Source organism: Cervus elaphus, chromosome 22 (genome assembly GCF_910594005.1).
Source record: "Cervus elaphus chromosome 22, mCerEla1.1, whole genome shotgun sequence".
NCBI lineage: Eukaryota > Metazoa > Chordata > Mammalia > Artiodactyla > Cervidae > Cervus > Cervus elaphus.
Genome location: NC_057836.1, coordinates 12,313,647 through 12,333,006, shown reverse-complemented (window position 1 = coordinate 12,333,006; position 19,360 = coordinate 12,313,647). Strand labels below are relative to the sequence as shown.

Sequence of the window (19,360 nt, the reverse complement as noted above, 5' to 3'; positions counted from 1 at the left end):
CTTTTTGATTATAGGATCGGAAGTTAACAAAGTCTGAGAGGCAGCGATTTAAAGAAGAGGCTGAAATGCTAAAGGGTCTTCAGCATCCCAATATTGTTCGATTCTATGACTCCTGGGAATCCACAGTAAAGGGAAAGAAGTGCATTGTGTTGGTGACTGAACTGATGACATCTGGAACTCTTAAAACGTAAGTTTATCACTGTTAGAAAAGCTGACCAGGAAATAGAAGAGAACTTGAATCTCTTATTTCAGGCCTTATCAGTTCTTGTTGTTGCCCAGCATCCTAAGGAGGAAACATTAGTAAGGGAGCACAGTCCCTGCTCACAGGGTCCTCTGGTGTATAAAGTGGTCTGGTAATTATGTGTTGGTAAGTATGAACTGAGACGTCGCAGAGTAAGCCTAGTTACTTTTAAGTCATGGTGATTGGCGTTTCTAAAGTTGAGTGGCTGAGAGATCAGAAATCAAGTGACAAGGTAGCCCTCTAGTGGTTGAAATGAAGCTGAAGCTTATTGACAACTTTTACCGATTTATTTTATCACTTCATATTGGGCAGTTTTTGCTATGTCCTTGCAATTTTGTATTGAATGCCAATTGTGTTGGCACATTTATACAAATAATTCAGTTTCCCACAGGAGCATCAAAATTGAAGCCAAACAGCTAGACCTATCGCCTCTCCCGGGAATATGTAGGTCAGGTGTGGGCATCCTGTATCTCCTGGGTGTGCCCCTGTGCTCGTGCTTGTGGATGCATAAGAGTGACATGTGGAAAGCCAACAGATTGTCTCCCCCTGCAGATTCTAATTTCCCTTCCAACTTTTCTAATATTTATGGCAACATCTTTATTCTAAGTTGTCCAGAATTCTTCTTAGTCACATGTCTATTTCTTTTCTTAGACTGTGCTCCTGGTGCTGTACGTGAGACTTGATGAATATTTGAATGAATTAAGGAAAATAAGGAAAATTGTGTGGTAATAGTTATGTATATCTTCATCTTGAGATTCTTTTTCTGGTTTGAATACTTAGTGGGTTGTCATTCTGTCAGTACACAGTAGTTTTTTTAATTTTCATAAAATTGTCCTGTTTAAGGTGTACAACTCATTGGTATTTATTACATTTACAGTGTTGTATAACCACATCTGTCAAGTTCCTAAACATTTTTGTCACCCTAAAAGAACACCCCATCCCACTTCACACGCAGTATATTTTCTCTTTAATTGCACACAATTAAGTGTTTAGGCATTTTTCTTTTAAGTTTAACATTCTCTTTTCCCATCATCATCTCTTTCAGTTTCTGAGCCTCATAGCAAAGGCAGCAAGAGGTAAAGTAGAAAGAGCTCTGGACCATAGTTGGAGTCTGCTCCCTGCTCTGACTTCGGCCAGCTGTGATTTAGGGCATTGAGAGCCCCTTCTTTGGGCCTCAGTTCTCCATGTGTAAAATGCATGGTTGGACTAGCTGATCTCTAGGATTTATGGATGGGAATTTTTTTTTTTTTTACTGTGGTAAAAACACATAAAATTTACTGTCTTCATCATTTTTAAGTGTATATAGTTTAGTACTGTTAGATACATTCATGTTGCTATGTAAACAAATCTCATGAAGGTGAATTCTTCATCTTCTGAAACTAAAACCCATCAAAGAGCTCTCCATTCTCCCTACCAACTATTTTGTCTCTAAGGGTTTATCTGATCAAGATATTTCATATAAATGGAATAAAAAATATGTGTCTGTTCTTGGCTATGTTCATTTAGCATCTTGTCAAGGTTCATGTTGTGGCGTATATCTATGCTTTATTCCTTTTTATGACTAAATAATGTTTTGTGGATAAACCACAATCTGTTTATCCTTTTACTTGCTGATAGATATTTGGGCTGTTTGTACCTTTTGGCTATTGGGAATAATGCTGCTCTGAATATTTGTGTACAAGTGTTCTAGTACCTGGTTTTATTTCTTTTAGATCTATGTTCCTGTGAGTAGAATTGCTGAGTCATATGGTAATTCGTTACCTTTCTGAGGAACCACCAAACTGTTTTCCACAATTTTACATTCCTGCTGACATTCAGTTCAAAAATGGGCAAGTAATTTGAATATATATTTCTCCAAAGAAGATACAAAAATAGCCAATACACACATGAAAAGATGTTTAATGTCCTGTCATTAAGGAAACACAAATCAAAACCACAGTGTGATAACCTGTTAGGATAGCTATTATCAGGGCTTCCCTGAGGATCCAGTGGTTAAGAATCGCCCTTGCAATACGAGGAATACTGGTTCAACGCCTGGTTTCGTAAAATCCCACATGCCGTTGGCGACTGACCCTGTGTGCCACAACTAATGAGCCAGTACTCTGGAGCGCATGGGCTGCAACTCCTGAGCCCACGAGCTGCAGTTAGTAAAGCCAGCATGCCCTAGAGCCTGTGCTTTGCAACAAGAGAAGCTACAGCAATGAGAAGCCTGTACACTGCAACTAGAGTAACCCCTGCTCACCACAGCTAAAGAAAGGCCACGTGCATAACAAAGACCCAGCAACCAAAAATAAATAAATTCTTTTTTTTTTTAAAGAATGGCTGTTATCAAAAAGACAGGTAACAAGTACTGTGGAGAAAAGGAAAATCTGTTGTGCATTGTCGGTGGGGATTAAATTGGTATAAGCACTATGGAAAACAGTACAGAGGCTCCTCAAAAAATTAAAAACAGGACTACTGTATGACCCCACAATTCAGTTTCTGAGTATTTATCCAAAGAAACTGAAACACGGACTTAAAAAGATAATATGCACCCCCATGTTCATTGCAGCATTATTTATACTAGCTAAGTCATGGAAGCAACCTACATGTCTACTGATGGATAAATGGATAAAGAAAATATGGTATGTATATCTGCAATGAAATACTATTCAGCCATGAAGAAGAAAATCTTGCCCAAAACATCGATGGACTCTTGAGGGGTTTGTGTTAAGTGAAATGAGAAAGACAAATACCATATGAACAACACCAAAAAGCCAAACTCATAGGTAACAGAGAACAGATTGGTGACTGCCTGAGGCAGGGGCAAGGGCATGGGAGTATGAAATGGGTGGGTGGACAAAAGGTGTGAACTTCCAGTTGTAAATAATAAAAGTCTTAAGAATGTAATGTACAGCATGGTGACTACAGTTAATAATACTGTACTGTATATTTGAAAGTTGCTAAGAGAGTAGATCTTAAAAGTTCTCATCACAGTAAAAAAAAAAAAAGCTGGAGTTTTGTAATGGATTTTAACTATATTTACTGTGGCCATCATTTCACAATATGTACATATTTGAATCATTATGTTGTATACCTTAAACCAATATATGTTAATTACATCTCAATAAAAAAATAAAAAATGGAAAAGAATATGAAAAGGAATATATATATATGTATAACTGAGTCACTTTGCTGTGTAGCAAAAATCAAAGCAAGTTATCAACTGTACTTCAATAAAATTAAAAAAAAAATAGAATTAGTATATGGTTCAACAATTCCACTTCTTGGTATATACACAGAAGGATTAAAAGCAGGGTCTTAAAGAGATACTTGTACACCCGTGTTCATAGCAGCAGTATTCACAATGGACCCAAAGTAGAAGCAACCCATGTGTTCATCAGTGGAAGAATGGATAAGCAAAGTGTGGTGTATATGTACAATGGAATATTTTTCAGCCTTTTTAAAAGAGAAGGAAGTTTATGGTATATGCTACAACAGGAATGAACTTTAAGGGCGTTGTGCTACCTGATATAAGCCAGTCACAAAAAGATAAATACTGTATAATTCCATTTACATGAGATACTTAGAGTAGGCTAATTCATAGAGACAGAAAGTTGGGTGGTAGTTGCATGGCCTCAGAGGGAGGGGAAGTGGAGTGTCATTGTTTAAAGGGTATAGCGTTTCAGTTTCACAGGATGAGTTCTGGAGATGGATGGTGGTGATGTTTGTACATAATAATATGAACATAGCTCAGATAGTAAAGAATGCCTGCAATGTGGAGACCCAGGTTCAATCACTGGATTGAGAAGATCCCCTGGAGAAGGGAACGGCAACCCACTCCAGTATTCTTGCCTGGAGTATCCCATGGACAGAGGAGCCTTGTGGGCTGCAGTCCATGGGGTCACAGAGTTGGACACAACTGAGTGACTAATACTTCAACACTTCAGGTGGTACATTTTTTGTTCTATGTATTTATCATACTTTATTTTAGTGGAGGGGAAACAAGTGTGTTGACTTTTCTCAAAAAGACAGTGCAAGAATAGTGTCCAGTTTTTTTGAAGCCAGCATAACCCCAAAACCAAAATCCTAAGACACAGCACAAGAACTTTATAGAGCTGTATCCCCCATGAATATAGGTACCAAATTCCTTTACAAAATAACAGCAAATTGGATTCTAGCCATCACACTGTTATTCAGTCGCTCGGTCATAGTCGACTCTGTGCAACCCCATGGACTGCAGCACACCAGGCTTCCCTGTCCTTCACTGTCTCCCAGAGTTTGCTCAAACTCATGTCCGTCGAGTCAGTGATGCCATCCAACCATCTCATTCTCTGTCGCCCCCTTCTCGCCTTGCCCTCAATCTTTCCCAGCATCAGGGTGTTTTCCAGTGAGTCGTCTCTTCGAATCAGGTGGCCACAGTATTGGAGCTTCAGTATCAGTCCTTCCAATGAATATTCAGGACTGATTTCCTTTAGGATTAACTGGTTTGATCTCCTTGCTATCCATGGGACTTTCAGTATGTCAGTGACAAATAGGGTTTATCCCAGGATCGCAAAGTTGGTTTGACATAGAATGAATTAATGTTTTTCAGCACATAAACAGAATAAAAACTATATGATCATTTAAGTATATGTGGGAAAAGTATTTGACAAATCAGAATCTATTCCTTACTAAAAACTCTTAGTAGACTAGGGGTGGTAGGAAACTTCCTCAGACTAAATAAGAGCATCCATGAAAAATCTTTATACATCACTGATTTCTGGGAGATGAGGAACAAAGCACAAATGCCTGCTTTCACTGCTTATATTTCGTACTGTTCTAGAGGGCCTGCCCAGAGCAAGAATGGGGAAACCCGGAGAAAGCAAAAAGATGGGAAAGGAAGAAATAAAACTGCTCCTGTTTGCAGATTATGTAATTGTTTACCTAGAATATTCTAGTGATTCTAAACAGGTTTAATAAGGTTATAAGATAGAAGGTTAATAGACAATCTATTATATTTTATCATTTTATAGATGTGAAAGAGATACAAGCTAGCCTCATCTTTTTCCCAATAGTTTTTCTCTTAAAAAGTCATAATTTTAATTCTTATCTTTCATTGTTTTCTTCATGCATATACAAGCTTAAATGTACGTATTTATATATGTGTGCATTCTTTGTTTTTTCTTCCAGTTGTAATGAGAAATAATTGACATTTCCCAACATTTTATCTAAAAATTATTCAATTGTACAGAAATGTTGAAAGAATTACATAGTGAACACATACATGGTCTCTCCCTAGATTCTTTAATTTAGTTAACCTCTGTTGTGTCTGCTTTACCAAATATGTTCATCTAGTCATTCCCCTCTTTTTTCATTCCAGATTAAGTTGCAGACATCCATAAACACTTGAGTACACATTTCATCAAAGTTCCAATATTTGTATGCTTGATTTTTCCTTATAATGAAATTTACAGGCAGTGAAAATATTAATCATAGTTCTATCATTTGATGAGTTTTGGTCAAAACTTTAAAAAAACACCAACTGTTAACATACAGAACATTTCCTTCATTTCAGTAAATGCCTTACTCTTTTTCTTTGACAGTCTTTTCCTCATTCTCCAGGATTAACTCTTTATATATTTTTAGACCATAAAACCAACTTTCATCATAAGTTTTCTTTAATTATCTCATATCCCCCCCCAAGTGAAGCAGAATTTCATTTTTTAAATTTGTTTTTAAAATTTCGTATTAGTTTCTTTATTAGCTTTTTAGTTAAACTTCCTTGTGTGTATGTGTACATTTTAGGTATTGTTTTCACAGTTTAAATCTTCAAATCTTTATTTAAATTTAAATCTTTATCTTTTCACAGCATGTTTATGGTTGATACAGTATAATTTCATGTAAAATAAAACTTGCACAAATACAGGCCCATTTATCCATAGTACTTATAATTTACTATAAGCTTTATGTTATATATGTCTATTGTATAGATCTGGTAACACAGTGTTATAAATTTTCCTTTAGGTAGTCACATGTAACATAAAGATAGTGCTAGGAAAGTGTATTCTTTTATATTTACCATTTGTGTGCTTCATTTTTTCCCCTGAGTATTTTCAGATGAAATAGCATCTGGCCTCAGTTCATCAGAAAACTCTGTTCCTTTAGCGTCAGCTGGGTTGCTTGTAATCTGCATACACACATATTTCAGAGGGTAGCCAGAGATGTGGGCAGAGTGAATATGCAGAACTTTGGAGCGCCCCTTCTGTGCCTCCTTTCTGGACCCCCCACCCCGGCCACCTTTCTAGGTCTCTGCTGTCCAGCAGAACTGTCTGGTGATGGAATGTTCTATAATCTGCACCATCCAGAATGATAGCCACTTGCCATGTGCGGTTGTTGAACACTTGAAATGTGACTGGTGCAGCTGGGAGATGACCTTTTTAAGTTTAATGTATCTAATTCATTTAAATATAAATATTCTCATTTATCTAGTGGATATTGTATTGGACGAACTTTTGTTGTAGAAAGTTGTATTGAACACAGTGTTTTAGATGCTGCGGTCATCTTGAACTCTGTCCTCGTATTTCTTCCTCAGCCAATAAAGCAACAGGGTTGTGTACAGGTTTGAGCAACCTGCACAGACTAGTGCTTACCCTTTTTTCTCATGTGTCCTCCCTTCCAGTTTGTGCCTGATTCTGATTGGTCTGTAGAATCTTCAGGGGTGTGTGTGTGTGTTTGCTCATGCACATGTATTCACTGGAGTTTATATCTGCATCCAGTAACGGTTGCACCACCATTTACCAGAAGTCAAACTCTACCTCTTGTCAGTCATCTTGGCAGTGATCTAATTTTAAGGGATTTGTTTTTTGTGCTTTGTTATCAGAATTTGCTTGCCAACTACTTGTTATCCTATCCTCTTTTACCTTGCTAAAAGTAGTACTAACCTTAGGTTACTGAATCTTAATATTCTAAATTTGATATTCCCATCTCAGATATGCTAGAATTTAATGGAACTCTTCAAAGCAGTAAACACGTATCATCGATAACCGTTTGGTGTACCTTGCCTTCTCTAGGTACCTGAAAAGGTTTAAGGTGATGAAGATCAAAGTTTTGAGAAGCTGGTGCCGTCAGATTCTTAAAGGACTTCAGTTTCTTCATACTCGAACTCCACCTATTATTCACCGGGATCTTAAGTGTGACAACATCTTTATCACTGGCCCCACAGGCTCAGTCAAGATTGGAGACCTAGGTCTGGCCACCCTGAAGCGGGCTTCTTTTGCCAAGAGTGTGATAGGTATGTTTCACAGGTACCTTGTGAAAGTCTAACTGGCTTTCTGACATTCACTGTATTTAGAAACCTGACTCTGTCAGAGCTTTTATAATGTGAAATAAACCTTCAAAAATTCATAGCTTGAACCCAGGAAGTGATACAGAGTTCTCTGTGTTTATGCCTTTAGAAGCATCCTGAAGACAATTGTTGTTTTGTGAAGTTATATGAAGAGAAGTAAGGTGAACTTTGTCGACAAAACCTTACGTAATAGAACTATCACCTTCCTGGGTCATTTTGTTGATGCTTAGTATCATACACTTAGTTATATAATAGATAAACTGTGTTAACTTTCCCCATGAAAGAAATTGAGTTTATATATAATTTAGTTTCTGAAAAGGTCTGTTGCATATATTTGTATTCAAAAAATCTGCCTTTTAAAACTTTTAAAATGTAAAAATATAATGGTTCATTATCAACTTTTTCTTCTACTCTTCAAAAGATGTACTTAAAACAGTTTTCAGTCTCAGTACTGTTTACACTTTGGTTTGGACAGTTCTTTGTTGTAAGGACTGTCTTGTGCGTTGTAAGATGACTTAACAGCATCCCTGGTCTCTGCTCTGTAGATGCTGGTAGCATGCCCACTTGTCCATCTCCCTCCTGTCATGACAGCCAAATATGTCCCCTGTGGGGCAAATTGCCCTCCTCGACAGTCATTGATTTACAGGACAAGGCTGTGTGTTAGGGCATTGCAGCTGGAAATATAGTTCAGTGCCTATTGTTTTATAAACTTTCCCTTCTGAAGAGCGTGCGACAGTTAGAAAGCTTGAAATTCTCATGAACTCTATTCTCTCAAAAGGTGACGATGACAACAGCAAGAAAACTACTCATTTTTAAGTGGGCTAGAATCCTGTGTTTTAATAAGAAAGAACATAGAATACCAGTAATTTGCACATCCTTATAAAATAGTGTTCTGGGGAGTTATTTAAAGCTGTATTTCCCTTCTGCCTTCCCTGTTGCCTATAAAGGAAACAGTTCTTTGTCTTTGGTATGTTAATCTCTGGCCCAAGAGTTTTTTCTTTTTTCTTGTTTAAACTGTATTATGCAAGCCTGTTCTTAGAAATGTTCTGTAATTTGAGGTATCTGGGCTTAATTTCTTTGGAAACATTGGAAACTTGGTGTGTGGAATCACACACTCCACACTCTTAATTCAGCATGAGAACACAAATGCAGACTGAATGGTGTGTTGTGTGTCTATAGGGTGTCCCTCACTACATTTCTTACATCTGCAGTAGATTTGCGAACTATGGGGAGGGTGAGTGGCCTCACAGACGTTTACACTATGTTATTTTAAAAAATGCACTGAATGTCAGGTTTTTGTTACTGCACAGCTGTGTTAAGTGAAATTGATCAATGGACTGTTATTGGCAAGAGACTAGCTCTAAATGTTAACCTTACAGCTCTCATACAGTAGGGGGCAGACAAGTATTTTTGTCTTTTTAACCTATCATCCTGTCTTACAGATAGATGCCATTTTCTCTAGTTTACTCTTTGCTGTTCTCACCTTTTTCTTCCATTTGTTTTCACATGAGTTATATCAGTTTATCTTTTATGTGAGGCTCTATTTTGACATTGTATAACAGTAATCCACTTGAAACAGTAAATAAACAGATGCTTGGTCCTCTTCTTACTTTTTATAAAGGAATTGCTGTGAGAGGTCTGTAGCAGATTTGATGGAGCAAACTAATGTGATTTCTCTCCTCTCCCCCCACTTCCTCCCTGTCTTTCTTTTATCTTTACCCCTTCCACTTTCTTCTCTCTCACAGGGCAGCCCCTCTGCTGCGCACCGCCCACCCCCCCACCATGAATACATCTGCAGTTTCTCCTCACATTGAGTCTGAATCCTTCTTTTAATTTAAGGTACCCCAGAGTTCATGGCCCCTGAGATGTATGAAGAGAAGTATGATGAATCCGTTGATGTTTATGCTTTTGGAATGTGCATGCTCGAGATGGCCACGTCTGAATACCCGTACTCAGAGTGCCAGAACGCTGCACAGATCTACCGTCGAGTGACTAGCGTAAGTCCTGTCAGAAGTGACTGGTGATCTTAGGCCATATCTAAGAAGCTGGGTAATGTCAAACCATGCAGAAGGGAACAATAGTAGAAAGCATCACATGGTGTTCATCCCTCATCTCTCTGTGTCTCCTCTTTTTATAAGGACACTGGTCAGATTGCGTTGTGTCCAGCCCACTCCAGACTGGCTCTTCTAACTAATTGCACCTGCAGTGATCCTGTTTCCAGATAAGATCACATTCTGAGATACTGAGGGTTAGAATTTTAACTTATCTTTTGTGGGGGTGACACTGTTCAACCCATAATAGCTCATGAGTTCATCCAACAAATATTTAAGTCTCTGTTATAGTCCAGACTTCTTTTTAGGTCCTAGGTATTGAATATTATTGCTAAGTAAGACAAACCTGTCTACCAAGAGCTTACTACTCAGTGAAGGAGAAAAAATAAGTAAACCAGACAGCTACCATAGGGTATAAAAACAGTTTTCCTAGGGTCAGTATGTAACAAAGCATGTAGTAGTTGTGCCTGATTGAGTTTGATCAGATTAGGAAAATTATGTGAAATAGGGAGAGACTAAGATAATACTGCATGTGAAGAATTATAATTTGTGTGTCTGCAGTTTGGAAATAGGAAAAAGAAGAGACAAGGAATAAGGGAGGAAAGGAAAGTTGAGACTGTGCTTGAGCGCTGGGAGAACCACTGCAGCCAATATAAGACGTGGTAGTTGTCATGGGACTTCCCTGGCGGTCCAGTGGTTAGGACTCTGCGTCTTCACTACTGAGAGCATAAGTTCATTCCCTGGACTGGGTACTAAGACTCCACAAGCCACTTGGTACAGCCGAGAAAAGAAAATCCGACATTTGGTAGGTGTTGTAATATCAGACCTAAATTTTTAAAAGATTATTTTGACTGCAGGATAGAGGATGGGTATATGAGGAAACTCTAATAAAAGCTGAAAACCCAGTTAAGAGGTATTGCAGTATTCTGAAGGAATAACTAACAGACTGAAATAAAGGATTAGAGGTGGCCAGAGCGGATGGATGAGAGATCAGTTTTCTTTATAGATTAGAATTCAGTTAACCTAAGGTGTTGTTTTCCACTTAATCTTTATGAAAACAAAGAATAATATGAAAATACCCTTTGTAAATACATATCCTCTGAACGGAGATCAAACTAAATATTGAACTTGATTATAAGGTTAAATATCTTAATTTTAGGGCTGTGAAATTTACAGTTTGTATGTAGAATGGTTAGTGTAATATATTTACTCACTTAAACCATCTGTAACTTTTCTTCATTCCATTATACTCTAAACCAGGAATTAGCAAAGGTTCGTGGGCCAAATCCATCCTGTTACCCATTTTTGTACAGCCCATGAGCTAAGAGTGCGTTTTGCATTCCTAAATGATTGAGGCTGGAATCAAAAGAAGAATAATATGTGATGACATGTGAAAATTATATGAAATTCAAATTTCAGTATCCATGAAGAAAGTAAAGACAGCCACTCATTTGTTTCTGTATTTTCTATGTCTGTTTTCACATATTACAATTAGTAGAGTCGAGTAATTGCAACAGACTGTTTAGTTCCAAAAGCCTAAATTATGTACTCTTTGGCTCTTAACAGAAAGTTGCCAACTCCTAAACATATGCCACCAAAACTTAAAAAGTTCTCTGAAGAGTTCTGTAAATAATTACCAATCTGCTGAAGTAGTGGTAATGTTCTGTTAGAATGCCGTTAGCTTCTATACTTGGAGTAGACAGGAGAATCTCAATGTGCACAAGTAGTTACTTCAGTAATTAGCTCTGATAATTTGTAGGCAGTCTTTTCTCTTAAGAGTAGAATGATCACTTCAGTGGTGAGAACATAAGAGATTTTAATGTAATAACCATTTTTCACTGGCCATATTTATTCTTTCTATTGCCGAAGAATAAATAGCATCTTAAACCTAGTATTACTGCTTGAGGTGATCATTCTAGATTTTAAACACAAAGACCTATTCACAGAAATACTTTGTTTACCTTCCAGCAATGCCGAATGTTTTGATAGTGAACAGACCAGAAGAGTGAAGTACACATAAGCTAGCCATATACTTAAACATTCTCTACTGTCTCTTTCAGCTACTGCCCTTCTTTGTGGATCTTGCAGTATTCTAACTTGAAACTTGGTAGATTTTGTTAATAATTAACAGATAGTGCTTTGCTGTCAGAGACACTGCCCAGGTATAACTGGGTGGTCTAGGGGTAGGTGTCTCTGATTAATCTTTTGAATTCAACTCCTGATTATTTCTCTAAACAAATACAGGTTGGTACTTAAAATATCTCAAGGGGTCATGGAATTTTAGGGGTTTGTTTTTTTTTTTTGTTAAATGAAGTCCAAAAGATAACTCTGCTATGTAAAGAAATTAAGTTATCAATTACATGGTAGTACCAATTTTTTTTTAATGCAGAATGAAAAAATGACCTGTATTAAATTCTACCCTGTTCCATATTTACCCACCAAATATGCTTACCTAGTTAAAATAATGACTGTGTAAGATGAGTACGTGACGGATGTAGTCAGCCCTATTGGGTAAAAACCTGTTGACTAGGCTCAGGGCTGAAACCAGTGGTTTGAGCTCTTTGACTTCAGACTGTCAGGCACAGATAGCACTGCCATAAAATTAAGTAAAAGTTTATATGAGCGGTTATTTGGTAAGTGTAAAGAAAAAAAATTAATTTGATTTTAGGATAATGCATTTGAAACACTGTAATCAATTAACAGATGAATCTTTATTTGCAAATTCGAGCTCTAGCTCAGTTGAGAGGAGAATCCCCTTCTCAAATGAAAAAGTCTGGTGTTAGCTTAATAGACCGTAGGAAGACCAACATTACAGTTTCCATAGTCTTAGTATGGTATTCAATCTTTTTTCAGTCTTTCAATGGGTTGTGTGGGTTTTTTTTTTTTTAAGATAAAAATTTACATACCATAAAATTAACTGTTTAAATCATTTTAAGGTGTAAAATTCAGTGGGTTTTAGTGTATTCAGTGTTCTGCAGTCATTACCACTAATGCCAGAACCTTTCTGTCACCTCAAGAAAGAAGCCCTATACCCATTAGCAGTTGTTCCTCTGACAACCACTAATGTGCTTTCTGTCTCTGGATTTGACTTACCTGTTATGCACATTTCAGACAAATAGAATCATTAAATATATGGCCTTTTGTGTTACACTTTGTTTTTGTGTTATGCATTGATATAGCATAGTGTTTTCAGGGTTTATCCATGTTTTAGCATGAATTGGTTCTTCAGTCCTTTTTATGGCTGAATAATATTGCATTGTATGCATGTCCTTTACATTTCTGTAGTTTCTTCCTTCTTTTCTCATTGTTTAAACTGTTTGAACCTATAGCCACCCTCACCTGGAGAGGAGTTGGGAACAGAAGGGATGAAATGTACAGTGTTTTAAAAGGTACTGTTCTAGAGCCTGATTTATTAAACCTTTGCTTACAATGTTGTGTTTGTAGCATAGTATTCAGCGTGTTGTAGGTACTCAGTGATATTTTTAAAAATAAATGATTCAGTTAAAGGAATCCCAGATACAGTCAAGTCAGACACTAGTAAGTATCGAGGAGTTGAATTTACCCTGCAAAATAAGGTCACCTTAGAAATATTAACTTTATCCGACTGATGTGAAATCAAGTAGTGGCTTAGAAACCGATACACTTTCTATATGTACATACACAATTTATTCTGTAAAATGGGAAGAACTATTTGGTATAAATCAAGCAGAAAACAGTAACTTTGATAGAGTCAGAATTCCAGCATTAGAAAGGCATTTGATAAAGTCGTCTGTTCATGTGTTCTTCCATCAGTTCTCACATCACTATTTAGATCTTTGCTCTGCAATGTACAGTCCCCAAAAATGTAAAATTTTGGCCCTATCCCAGACTGATTGGATCAAAACCAGCATTTCACAAGATCCAAAGATACTTTGGGTGTATGTTAAAGTTTGAGAAGTGTGAGCTGGAACAGTGATCACCACAGGTCCCTTCCAGGACTATATACCTTATTTTTGGTTAAAAAAAAAAAAAGATTATTGTAATAGCAAACATTATTTGAATAAATTTTTGTTCCATTGTTCATGGAACATTTTTACTAACATAAGTAACCAAATTGACTTTGAAATCTAACCCTATTTAATTGCTTTTTTTCCTGTGTTATTCAGGAGTTGCTTTTTAAAAATGCAAAATAGTAAATAAGTCAAGCTGCAGAAAAGTTGGAATAAAAAGCTTGAGGCATTAAGTCAGTTAGAACTGTTGGAATCCTTAATTTCTAAGGATACTGAAAGCATTTATTTGTTCTTTATTTTTCTCTTAGCTGTGAAAATTGAGTTCCATATTACCTACAGTTCATTATTCTGTACTGTCAATTATTATATTTCTTATCTGGGAAGTGCTGTCTTGGTTTCACCAACCTCCATTCCCATTTTCTGACTTTCATTGGAGAAATAAAAGGGGCAATTTTTATTAGTCCTTTTTTAATTTTCTAGTGGTTTTTTTTTTTTTTCCATGTTTTGGGTGCTGAGATAAATGTGTGGGGAGTTTTTAAGTACCTAGGCTATACAGTGATTTATATGATTATATAAGCGATAGTGATGACTCTACTGAAATACACCTTGAAATAGTATACTACATGTCTGACCTTGCAGTGGTACAACTGCCATGTAAATAGCAGATGTTAGCAGTGTAAATATTAACGCATGTACATGCTAGTCTTAGACATTGCATTAAGCACTTTGCATGTATTATGTAATTTAATTCTTCCAACAACCCTGGACAGGAGCGATTTGCTAGTAGTATTATCTACATTTTGTAAATAAATAGTCTGAAGCTCAGAATGGATAGCCCATGATTACATATCTAGAATATAACAGGGTTATTTGTTACTCTGTTATTCCAGGTCCCCTGCTCATATCAAAGTTCTGTACTGAATCCATAAATGTCTAGGGCAGTGTCAGTCTGTGACCTGAGGGCCTTTAAACCTGTCTGTAACTGCCAGCTTGAAGGGTGGAGACGTGTTATTGACCAGTTGAGTGATTATATTCTGTGGTGCACTGATGATAAACTGTTGCGTGTCATTGTTGTACACGTGCATTTCATTCAGGTTCTATTCTCCGGGCTTGCTCAGAGAGGCCTTACCTGTCCATCCATCTAAAATGACCTTACATGTGCACACACTTTACTTCTGTCTCCTTATGATTTTCTTTTTCTTCATGACCTTTGTCACAACCTTACCGTGTTTACCTAAAGCCCCAATTAGAACACATTCTGGGGCTGGCGCTGTTATTTGGCTTATTCTTGGCTATATTCCTAGTGTTTAGAGCCAGCGGATACAAGGCACTCAGTATTGGTGAGATGAATGCATGAATACAGAACTACAGGGAGTGAAACACAGTGTTGCTGTGGAGGAAGTGGGCTCTGGAGGTGGGTCTACTTGTGATCAGATCCCACCACTGTCATTTCCTGGCTGTGATACCTGGGGCAAGTTAATTAACTTCTCTGAGCCTAAATTGGTAGTGAGGATAAATGAGAGAAGTGCCTAAATACAGTTAGCAGTCAGTACCTAACTCACACGCTAGTAAAGTAATGCTCAAAATTTTCCAAGCCAGGCTTTAACAGTACGTGAGTCATGAACTTCCAGATGTTCAAGCTGGATTTAGAAAAGGTAGAGGAACCAGAGATCAAATTGCCAGCATCTGTTGGATCATCAAAAAAGCAAGAGAGTTCCAGAACTCTGGAAACATCTACTTCTGCTTTATTGACTACGCCAAAGCCTTTGACTGTGTGGATCACCACAAACTGTGGAAAATCTTCAAGAGATGGGAACACCAGACCACCTGACCTGCCTCTTGAGAAATCTGTGTGCAGGTCAGGAAGCAACTGTTAGAACTGGATATGGAAAAACAGACTGTTTCCAGATAGGAAAAGGAGTATGTCAAGGCTGTATATTGTCACCCTGCTTATTCAACTTATATGCAGAGTGCATCATGAGAAACGTTGGGCTGGAAGAAGCACAAGCTGGAGTCAAGATTGCTGGGAGAAATACCAATAATCTCAGATGTGCAGATGACAGCATCCTTATGGCAGAAAGCAAAGAAGAACTGAAGAGCTTCTTGATGAAAGTGCAAGAGGAGAGTGAAAAAGTTGGCTTAAAAGTCAACATTCAGAAAACTAAGATCATGGCATCTGGTCCTATTGCTTCATGGCAAATAGATGGGGAAACAGTGGCAGACTTTATCTTTGGGGGTTCCAAAATCGCTGCAGATGGTGACTGCAGCCATGGAATTAAGACACTCCTTGGAAGAAAAGCTATGACCAACCTAGACAGGATATTAAAAAACAGAGACATTACTTTGCCAACAAAGATCCATCTAGTCAAAGCTATGGTTTTTCCAGTAGTCATGTATGGATGTGAGAGTTGGACTGTAAAGAAAGCTGAGTGCCAAAGAATTGATGCTCTTTTGAACTGTGGTGGAGAAGACTCTTGAGAGTCCCTTGGATTGCAAGGATATCCAACCAGTCCATCCTAAAGGAAATCAGTCCTGAATATTCACTGGAAGGACTGATGCTGAAGATTATGCTCTGATACTTTGGCCACCTGATGTGAAGAGCTAACTCATTTAAAAAGACCCTGATGCTGGGAAAGATTGAAAGTGGGAGGAGAAGAGAATGACAGAGGATGAGATGATTGGATGGCATCACCAACTCAGTGGACATGAATTTGGGTAAATTCCAGGAGTTGGTGATAGACAGGGAGGCGTGGTGTGCTGCAGTTCATGGGATTACGAAGAGTCGGACACGACTGAGTGAGTGAACTGAACTAAGTATTACCATTATTATTAGCATTAGCATCATTATGGCAGGTAGCGAAATAAGCTGTCTCTTGTTCAATTCTTTTATCTAGTGACATTCAACAAACAGCAGTGTTTAAAATGTGTTTAATGAACTAAGTTTTAAATGAGTGCAAATGAGCTAGCATTTATTATCTTGCCTCTTGCCAATCACCTTGCAAAGTGCTTTACATATACTATCTTATTTTCATCTTTTATATTCTGATAAGTAGATAATACTTTCATTTCATGGGTAAGAAAATAGATTCAGGGGTTAAGCATTTTGCCCAGGGAAATGAAGGAGAAATACTAACTGTAGGATCAGAAATCCTTAATGTTATGCATGTTTAATGCATGCATAAAATCCATGTTAAATGGAATTTAATCCATTTAAGATTTAATCTTAAAATCCATTTTAAACATCTGTTAACTAATACAAACCTTAGAATTTATTCCTTTGCTTGCCTTTGTTTTTAAACTCTCAGGTTTTCTCACCTGAGAGTACATGGGTTCGGTTCAGTTCAGTCACTTAGTTGTGTCCGACTCTTTGTGACTCCATGGAATGTAGCACGCCAGGCTTCCCTGTCCATCACGAACTCCTAGAGCTTGCTCAAACTCATGTCCATTGAGTCCGTGATGCCATCCAACCATCTCATCCTGTTGTGCCCTTCTCCTCCCGCCTTTATTCTTTCCCAGCATCAGGGTCTTTTCCAATGAGTCAGTTCTTCCCATCGGGTGGCCAGAGTATTGGAATTTCAGCTTCAGCATCGGTCCTTCCAATGACTATTCAGGACTGATTTCCTTTAGGATTGACTGGTTTGATCTTGCAGTCCAAGGGACTCTCAAGAGTATTCTCCAGCACTCCAGTTCAGAAGCATCAATTCTTTGGTGCTCGGCTTTCTTTATGGTGCAACTCTCATATCCATAGCTGACTACTGGAAAAACCATAGCTTTGACTAGATGGACCTTAGTCAGCAAAGTAATGTCTCTGCTTTTTATTACACTGTCTAGGTTTGTCATAGCTTTTCTTCTAAGGAGCAAATGTCTTTTAATTTCATGGCTGCAGTCACCATCTGCAGTGATTTTGGAGCCCAAGAAAATAAAGTCTTTCACTGTTTCCATTGTTTCCCCATCTATTTGCCATGAAGTGATGGGGCAAGATGCCATGAGCTTCGTTTTTTGCATGTTGAGTTTTAGGCCAACTTTTCCACTCTCCTCTTTCACTTTGATCAAGAGGCTCTTTAGTTCTTTGCTTTCTGCCATAAGGGTGGTGGTATTTGCATATCTGAGGTTACTGATATTTCTCCCAGCAATCTTGTCTCCAGTTTGTGCTTCATCCAGCCCAGCGTTTCACATGATGTGCTCTGCATAGACACTAAATAAGCAGGGTGACAATGTACAGCCTTGAGTCTAAGATTGGTGAGTCTAACATTGGTGTCATCGGTTTGAGCCCCTATTCAAAAGAGAAAAAGTTAAGTTATCTTGAAATTTCCCACTACTGGCAATGAAAAGATCCAAATAAGAGTGCTGATGTACTTAGCACAATTTTTGTCTGCAAGTAAAGGAGTCGCAGTGGCATCAGTTTTTGATGTGGAGGAGAGTGCATCTGTGTTTGGAGCAGTGCACAGGCTCCCGTGGATCCAGAGAGGAATCAGCCTCAGGGAACCAGGAGGTCAGCTACTTCCCTTGGATAGAGCCAGTCAGATTCGGTCGGGAGCTTGAAGGGCTTGTTTTCCAGTGGGATCATAAGGTTGGTTCAAATTCCTGTAAATTAATGGCTCATACCAGTGAGAATCTGGCTGAATCCAGCCTTCTGACAACCAAGGTAGAAATAATGGGGATTTTTAATTGCTTTGTGTAATTTGACTTTGTCACTGATTCCATTAGCCTTTGGATTGCAAGATTCGAACATTCTGTCTAGGAAAAACAAAATTAAAGCAGTTGGAGTGAAATGCCTTTTGGTCTTTATATAACAGATTGCATTTCAGCCTACTTTTTTACAGAAACACGTGAAGCTGATTCCTGATTAGATAGGGATTGAAAAGTTGAGGAAAACTTTGTATTTTTTTCTTTAGCAGTTGGAATTTTTTTGGTGATATCCCAAAGATGTAAATCCCAGAGATCTAGATCTGCTTGAAATTAGCTGAAATGATTGCTTTATAAATTTTATTCCTATTTCCATCCAGTAAATTTAGATTACACACATAGGCAAAAACTTTGTGTATCATCTGGTGTATCCTGGGAACATTTTGCATCATTTTCAAAGTCATTCTAATACTCTCCTGTGATTTGATTAGTATTAAAGGGTCTTAGTATTCAGATGTAATAGATCAGACCATTAACCTTAAACCACAGAGTTGGAAGTCATTGCCAACATTTTAGATGCTAAACAATAGTTGTGAAATCCTTGTTTGAGAATTTCTCAGAAAAAGTAACTTTACTTCTCCCAGCTAAATGTTGATCTGTAATTCTCACAGCATTAGACTGCAAATAAAAAGTGATAGGATGTAGAAAGATGGTTGCTGCTGTGTTTTAAGTGCAGTATATAGAGTGTTGAGCTTCCTGGGATCTTGTAGATAATCTATGTGCCAGAAGGTTGATACAATTACGTTGTAGTTGTTCCTTGTCTCTGGGTGGTTTGAGGTGTACCTTGAATACTGAGGTAGGATTCAGTTGACTAAAAAGAGGGGCAGTAGAAAGAATATGCTTGTGAAAATGTGCAGTATTCAGTGAAAAAGTAACCAGTTTGACTGGATTTACTTGGGGAGATAGGAGTAGGTAAGAAGTTGGCTTGTGAGGGCTTTCTGCCCCAGGTTAAGTTAGTTAAAAGTACTGTAATATGGACTGAAACATTGAACTAGACATTATTGAATCTGGATTCTCGTTTTTACTTTACCATGGACTAAGCCCTTAGCCTCTAGAATATATTCTGTTGTATTCTAGGTGCTGCTGC

General features: G+C 37.8%; 1 protein-coding gene across 25 annotated transcripts in view; it reads left to right on the top strand.

Moving 5' to 3' along the window:
* Positions 1-19,360, top strand: part of WNK1 (WNK lysine deficient protein kinase 1) — a 128,614-nt gene that overhangs the window by 54,726 nt on the left and 54,528 nt on the right. For all 25 annotated transcript variants that reach the window (XM_043881868.1, XM_043881876.1, XM_043881873.1 and 22 more), the window contains exons 2-4: positions 15-187; positions 7,273-7,493; positions 9,387-9,544. In XM_043881868.1, coding sequence (XP_043737803.1) covers positions 15-187; positions 7,273-7,493; positions 9,387-9,544 — 552 coding nt within the window. The remainder of the gene's footprint in view (positions 1-14; positions 188-7,272; positions 7,494-9,386; positions 9,545-19,360) is intronic.